This window comes from Trachinotus anak, unplaced genomic scaffold, assembly GCF_046630095.1.
Source record: "Trachinotus anak isolate AG129_WGS33_773 ecotype Australia unplaced genomic scaffold, CSIRO_AGI_Tana_v1 ptg000021l, whole genome shotgun sequence".
NCBI classification, from domain to species: Eukaryota; Metazoa; Chordata; class Actinopteri; order Carangiformes; family Carangidae; genus Trachinotus; species Trachinotus anak.
In genome coordinates this window covers 19611846-19619938 of record NW_027273872.1, presented here as the reverse complement: position 1 = coordinate 19619938, position 8093 = coordinate 19611846, and the positions used below count along the sequence as shown (strand labels likewise).

The 8093-nt window shown below is 45.2% G+C and overlaps 1 protein-coding gene across 2 annotated transcripts; it reads left to right on the top strand.

The window, feature by feature from the left end:
* The first annotated feature begins 2647 nt into the window (after positions 1-2647).
* stc2a (stanniocalcin 2a) lies at positions 2648-8093 on the top strand. Of its 2 annotated transcripts, XM_071458241.1 has the most exons (5): positions 2648-2746; positions 2864-3033; positions 5196-5338; positions 6011-6222; positions 6461-8093. In XM_071458241.1, exons 2-5 carry the CDS (start codon positions 2895-2897, stop codon positions 6822-6824), a joined length of 858 nt encoding a protein of 285 aa, XP_071314342.1. In that variant the 5' UTR covers positions 2648-2746; positions 2864-2894; the 3' UTR covers positions 6825-8093. The 2 variants fall into 2 exon arrangements, with proteins under 2 accessions (XP_071314342.1, XP_071314343.1); XM_071458242.1 differs by lacking the exon at positions 2648-2746 and having other exon boundaries at positions 2757-3033.

The window sequence follows — 8093 nt, the reverse complement described above, 5'->3', positions numbered from 1 at the left end:
CTATTACAAGCCTGTGGTCCACTGCAGCACATTGATTGGGCCAAATCGAGGGTGTGTTCACAGCATGGGTAGTGTTTAACAGACGTGAATTGAGCAGGAGATTCCACTTTGTGGTATAGGTACAACTGGAAACACACCAAGCCCATCTCCAGACGCGTGCGCTACACCCTCCTGTGTGAGCCGGCTGTAAATCCAGTGGACTTTGAGAATACTGCTGCATTGCAATTTCCGCTCCGTGCTCCTCAAACATAAGCCAGTTTGTGGCATACAGACTGGAACAACTTTTTTTTATCATTATTATTGAGGAGAACAAGGTCTGAGTGATGGCATATTAAATTTAGATTACACCAGACTAATATCAAATCAAAACTTTGTATTAGAGTAATATCATAGGCACAAAAGTAGGACAAGATCATAAATTCATGGAAGAAAAAGTCGACCACATCCACCATGAGAATATAATGGGAATATTGAAATGTTGAGGTTTTCTACGCTGCACCATCTCCTGGCCAAAATACCATTTCTCAGCTGTGGTAACTTCTCCAAAATTCATTCCACTGAGTGAAAACCTCAATTAAAACGATAGATACAGGCAGTCTCAAGATAATAATTATCTATATTTAGAGCTATAAGTGATCGTCATTTTGGTTAGGTTAGAGTGGGAGTCCAATTCCTGCTCTGGGCTAATTTCATTGATGGTCTAAATATAGCCTGGGTTTGAAAAGTTTTTCCAGCAGACAGTGCCAGAGCTTCCCATGAAAAGGATTTTATGAAAATAAATGAAATGTTATGATAAACAGATTTCAAAGTCACAGACCTATGAAATTTGGCTGGCCACAATGAGATGCCTGTTTGTCTGTCTCTTCCTCTGTCTGTCTTTCACACACACACGCAGACACACACACAGACACACAGACACACACGCACACACACACAAACACACACACACACACACACGACCACCAATCGTTTCCCCATGTTCGTTTATGGGGTGCCTGAGCAGTGGCGTAATGTATTTGTCTCAGGGTCTTGGTTTCAGTTGGGCCCTCACCCCTCACACACAGACACTAAACCACCTCCTTGTTCCTCATTATGCTGCCACCCAACCTGAGAATTTTAACAGTAAACCACCAGTGATAAGAAAGCTGCTGGTTGTGGTTGTGGGAGTTTGCATGTCATCTCTATGTCACCCTGGGCTTCCTCCAGGTGCTCCCACAATCCTCAGACATGCAGGTTAGGTGAAGAGGGGAAAAAATGCCTGTAGTCTAGAATGTGAATGTATTTGTCTGTATGTGTTGGGCCTACAGAGGTTTACACAGTTGATCTTGGGTTCATTATGATGAGGTTGCTCTATTGCTATGTTGTAATTAAGAAAATGCAGACACAATTAGTATCAGTGGGCCCCCTAGAGGCTTGGCACCCAAGTGCAGTTGCCTACCCTGCACCCTGACAGTCATTTCCTGCCATCAGTACCATCCCCTGTCCACCAGCAGCCCTCTGGTGTGAAGATGGACACGGCGACGCGCCGGCTTGCCTCGCAGCACAAGCTCCTATAGACACCTTTATCTGAACGTAGTAACACCATTAGGTCACTGGAAACATTTCGAAGACAGAGACTTTATGTTCCTTCTGCAGACTCAGTCTGCTTGCAGTTATTCCACATGGCATCCTCAAGTGTTGCTCTTGAAAAAGATTCCTCTAACGTCTCCAAATGTGCAGCCCTGCCAATGTTGGTCCTCTATTCTTAGATCACTCCCTGTAGTAGTGGTTAGCAGACCTCATTGTCACAGACTAAACTGGGCAATGCGTAACAGACCTCTTCATATTCACTTCCCCATAAAAAACGTTAAATGCATTCTATTTATAGGAACCTTCAGTTGTAAGGACATGGTTATTATGGCATAATTTCAAGATCAATATCATATCATTAGACTATTATATAAAGTTCTGTATGTATCATTATTTTTAGAACAATTTCAACATTATACTGTTCATTTTCATTGACTCTTTCTGTTATAACTTTTCACCCACTTTCTGTGAAAGCAAAGACTTCAGACATCTTGGAAGCTGTAGTTAATTTAATTACTACCTTGCATTAATGACTTAGTAGGTAGAAGATCCACAGGCTAAGCCTATTTTATGTAGAGTACTTGGACATCATATGCCTCAATTTTCTCCAGTCTGTTGGCAAGCTTGGTATTTCTTGTTCCTCCCACTGCTCTCATACATAGACTTGTAGCCTAAATGAGTGCTCCAGTTTTATGGCAAAAACAGACTTTCTGTTGACTTTTCCCTACTGCAAGTGCAACAACAAGCAGCTTATCCTGCAATATACGTAAATCTGACATGTTGAAATATTATTATAATGCCTGTGTGGGTTAGTGGACGTCTGTGGGTTACACGGGATATTATAGCTGATTGTCTTTCACAGATTTGATTTGTGAAACTCTTGCTTGATCATCCAAGAGCTGTCACGGTCAACTCACTCATGAATATTGCTTTCTAGCGCCAGTTTTATGGCAAAAAGGGGACTTTCACAGGACACTCCCCTAAAACCTTGGACGTGGATGTCTGCGTCTCTGATTGGTTGTGAAGCCCCGACCGACAACACCTGCTTAACTCCTTCATCCAAATTGACACCCGGGGCTCTGAGAAATATAGGCAGCATCCCTTCCAGCTCATGCATTCAGTCCCACAGCTGCCCCATAAGACACCAAGCTGCAGCTGCGCCGATCACTGATCCAAGGTGAACCCTCATACACACACACACACACACTCATACACACACACACACACACACATACACACACACACACACACACACACACACACGCACTCACACACGCTGCCGGATCTTTGCTAGGGGGAATCGAGGCGCGCTGTTCGGAGACGCAATGTTGGTCAAACTGGCCGTGGCTCTGCTGGTGTTGTCAGTGCTGGAGCGAGTAGTGGGATCGGATAATACTGAGATTCATGACAGCCCCCCGGAGAAGCCTGCGAGCCAGAAAGGACGTCTCTCCCTGCAGAATACAGGTAAGGAATAAGTGTCAGCGGAGGTGAGATTGTGGAGATTGTTGGTTGGCGCAACTGCTCACACATCTACGTGGGGTCTGTCCGGGCACGTGTTTCCGTGGCTGCGAATTAAACCACGCAGGAGACACGTCCGGGTGGTTTGAGCAAGCCGCTGTTTTTTCACTTAAACCCCGGCGCTGCGCTGAAAGACGATATCCTGTAAATACTCCCAGACGGAAATTCAATATGTTAGTAAACTATTAATAGAATGGCACAAGGTAATAGGTAATGTATACGGCAGCGCATCTAGGTGTGCGTGCGTGCGTGTGTGTGTGTGTGTGTGTGTGTGTGTGTGTGCGCGCTGGTGTGGACTGCGTGTGTGCGCACGGCAGAGGTAACAATTTCAGCGGTTTGTTCCTGGGAGAGAAAGATCGGGCTTTTTGCGAGTGTTGTGCAGGCAGATGAATGCTGGGTGATGTGGTCAAGCAGGTTAGTGGAGCAGTAATGACTGTAGTAGTGTGGTGGTTGGTCGAGCGCTGGAGGGGAGCTGGAGTTCATTTATTGAACCGATCCTTTGGGGGGGGGGGGGATCAGCATTTCTCCACCAGAATTATATCCTCGAAAAGACCGGAGTGTGATTTTGAGTGGACAGAAAGCACTAACGCCACACTGGGCTGCTGCATCTTCCCTGAAACTTGCCGTTTATATTGGCCGATCCCCCCCCCCCCCCCCCCCCCCCCCCCCCCCCCCCCGTACGCAGCATGACTTGCGACCCGCCATGTGAATTTGTGTCACAATATCAGAGCATAATTGTTATCTTGCCTCCACGCTGAAAAACAGGGACAAACTCCGATGCAGGCTTTCACAGCAGAGACCCTGGTAACACCACTGTGTAATTCAATGCACGTTGCGGCCGAGCTCGTACGATCCAAGCACATTCCCGTGATGCCAAAACAAGCACTGCTGACAGCGGCTCACTTTTCCTGCGCACTAAAGTTCAACTCAGTGCCTACAAACCCCCGCAGCAGCTCTGCCCCTTCCCCCTTCTGCTGCTGCCCCCCACCCTCCCCCTCAAAACAGAGGCTCTTTGTTGACAAGCGTGATTTCTAATAAGTCTCATTTAATCCTTTATTTGCTGTGGTCAAGACAAAGTCTTTTTTTTTTTTTTCTTTTTTACGCAGCTGGTGCGCACCTCCAACTGAAGTACGAAACCTTCTCACGCCCATCAGTTATCAGCTCCAAGACAAATCACGCGTGTAATTATGTTTTACTTAGGTCAACAGTTGGGGTTTTCATAGCCAAACTGAAACTGCGGATCGGCCTGTTGGCTCCAAAGCTAACCTGCAAGTTGCCATATTAACTTAGAAATGAAACACTCCCGACAATGTCACATGGGGGCAAGCAGCAGTTTATGTGACCTGCCCTGCCGGTGGTGAGATGTCCCATAATGCATTCTGTCAGACAGTAATTTGGGCTTAAAAGAGAAACCTTCACTTTCTCTTGGTAATTTCTCTCCTGTTTGATTCCTGTCCGTAAAGAGAAATGGCACTTGAGAGCCTGCCAGTAGTGTGCAGGAGCTGATTTGATATATAACATATAACATTTTCACATAACAAGTGTTGCCTGCATTGTAGCTGTTGTGTCCCCTCTTGTTGCTAATGATGCACCCTTAATATTATTTCGGTCTGTCTACTAATGCATTAATGAGAGACTTGTTGATGCACATTTCATTAACAGACAATAGAAATGACTGCGTTTGTGTTTCCTCCCCAAGTAGTCAAGGCTGTATCTGCAATGCACCATCCCATCTCAATGCTAGGCAGTGCAGATGGACTGTGGTGCAGAATGACACAGTAATATCTCTGTCACCAAGTGTTCCTCTGCAGGAACCCCTCAGCTTGGGAAATTAGACTTCTTCCCCCCTGCCCCGCATCCCTTTTCTCTCTCATGCGAAGGGTATCTGAAACAGACTCTAGGCCGTGAGCACACGAGCGACCGCCTGTGTCTGTGGAAATAGTTATACGCCACATCAGCTTTGTGATTCGTGCAGCAATCAGTGCGAGAGTGGAGTTGTGCCTTCAAGCCGTATGGTCTTCATTGCCAACACGCCTGTAACAATCTGCTGCTGTCTCTGCTGTGAACAGATGATAAGGTCCCTCCCCTAACCTGTTCTCTCTTTCCAGCTGAGATCCAACACTGCCTGGTGAGTGCAGGGGATGTCGGCTGTGGTGTGTTTGAGTGCTTTGAGAATAACTCCTGCGAGATACGAGGGCTACAGGAAATCTGCATGACGTTCCTGCACAACGCTGGCAAATTTGACTCTCAGGTACTAAACTAGTCAGTCTGTCTGTTTGCAAAAACGGTATAACCGGAGGCAACATTCCTTCTCCTTTTCACTGGTTCACTGCTCCACACTCGTCATCCATGAACAGATTTGTTTACTTGTGCTTTTTTATCTACATACCTTAAATCATATCAGTTTTTTTCTAGAAGCAATCAAACACACACTCGTCTGGTAATCTGTTTTCCTCTCTTGGGAAGTTCACTTCCCTCTCAGTGGACTGATGCATGTACAGTTAGGACCAAGGGTCATGAGCCAGCTGGCTGTAAGCCCAGTTAGCTCCCTTTTCATACATAGTGGAGGCTGAATCCCTGCCAAGCCAGGCCTGACTGGGGTCTTAATATGTCTATAGGGTCACATACAAGGATTTTACATCTTTGGCAGACTAATCCAGAAGATTTCAGCAGGAGAATAAAAAGAGCTACTGCCATTCATGCAGAATTTCATCTCCCAATTGAAAGTCAGGGCAAAGTTTCCTCTCACCCAGTCACCCAGACACTTACACTCCAACGCTGCTGAAATAGGTGCATGACATTTACCAAAACTATTATGTGTAAGCAGCCCTTATGTATAAAGCAGCCCTCAAATTTCAACAGCATCAACAAGTGTGTTTGTCTTGAGAGTTCACTCAACAGGTGTGTCTCTGTGTGTGCATAGGGGAAGTCCTTCATCAAGGATGCTCTGAAATGTATGGCCCACGGGCTACGGCACAAGTTCAGCTGTATCAGCAGGAAGTGTGTGTCCATTAAGGAGATGGTGTTCCAGCTCCAGAGGGAGTGCTATATCAAACACAACCTGTGCTCTGCTGCTAAGGAGAATGTGGCCGTCATGGTGGAGATGATCCATTTCCAAGATCTCTTCCCTAAAGGGTGAGTGGCTGGTTCAACTTTGGACAGCATGTTTGAGTATGTTTTCTCCAGGCTCGTTCTCTTTTTTCTCTTCCGGTTGTTTACCCTCCCTGGACTCTTCGGCCAGTTTGTTCTGTTTTTCCATGTATAGTCATAGTACAATTCCATTTATTGCTGTCATTTGTTAGACTTTGATGTATTGTGCTTCCAAACATTAAATCACAGGCGTCATGTGAGTAATGTGCCTCTCTCTGCCCAGCCCATATGTGGAGCTGGTGAATATTCTCCTGAGCTGCGGAGAGGAGGTGAAGGAGGCACTAACGAGGAGTGTCCGGCTACAGTGCGAGCAGAACTGGGGGGCTCTGTGCGACAGCCTGAGCCTCTGCTCCTCCCTCACCCCATCTCCTGCCGGGACCGCTGCTGAACACCACCGTCGGCCTTTGCCCTCCCACGCAGAGCCGGAGCTCCCTCGCCCCCCACGGCAAGGCGACAAGGACAAAGCCGGTAAGGCAGGTTTCAACGCTCACCCACGTAATCGCAGTCAGGGAGCGCGCCGCCAGAGTCCAGAAGCTGGAGTGGTGGCTGAGCAGGAAGACCCCGAGGCCACCGACATCCGGAGGTGAAAGTGCAGGAGACTGTCCGGATTTTGACCCAGTACACCATTTAAAAACCACACTTGCAGACTTATGCACACCTCCACACACACTTCTACACACACACACACACACACACACACACACATACACACACACACACACACACACACTTCTGCACACACACACAAATTCCCAGACAGACTGAGCAGAAGGAAACAAGCCCTGACCTTTCCTGTCCTTATTCCGCCCTCTCCAGTCATTCCAGCAGTCCCACATGGTAAACTTGCAGGGTAATTGTGGTGTAGCTTGTAATGTTATGCCAGACTGTAGGCCACAATTTTTTAAAATTGAATAATAATTGTTATTATCATGATTATTTCAACTGTTAGAACTATTTTGGCTCTAATATAGCATTTCTCAAATCATACTTACTGTAAGATTTGATTATATTTGTATTATTTATTTTATTCTTTATGCAATGTTGAAATATCAAAATGTACATAGAAATATACTTATCTATATTTATATAAACATGTATAAATATAGTTACAATATGCAATACTGATATACTATAGATGACATAGTATATGGTGTGCTGTCTGTTGTTCTCTTCACAGTATTGCACCCATCACACATTGGTCTGTAGATATGTAACATACACCATTTGTTGTTTCAAGGTGGGAATGTGTATTATAATTATAGATACTTGATAATTAAATACAAATTGTACAGGTTTCAAGTCCAGTTCTGGCACATATGAATTGTAGTGCATGATGGCCACGAAGCCAACAAACTTGTGCATTCTTAAAGTGAAAATCCACTCTAAAGAGGATGCAAATGTAATACTATGAATATGGACAGTTATTTCACCCTTTGTATGTATTGATCATCGAGCTAAAAATAAGAGAGCCAAGATAGATTTCTGATGTCAACAAGCATGGCTGTCTGGGCAGCAATGAGTGGGAGACTAACATAGCACACACCGTTTTATGGACTCTTTTCTCTTTCATATGTATTAGTGCTACTCTGACATGTGTCTCATTTGGATGCGAAAAGTGTCACATTCATTGTAGATAGAGCTTCAGAAACTGTGTCTCAGTGACATTACAGACTAATGTCTTCAGGAGACATCATTGTTCTTGTTCACAAATAATACCTGAACTGTCAGACGTTATGTATTCTCTTTGAGTTGGTTTTTCTGTTGAACTGTTGGCCATCAGTGAACTGCAGCAAAGAGAGAATGTCCAATCGAGTTTTCATGCGAAGTCCTTTTAAATGTATAAAAAAAAAAAAAAA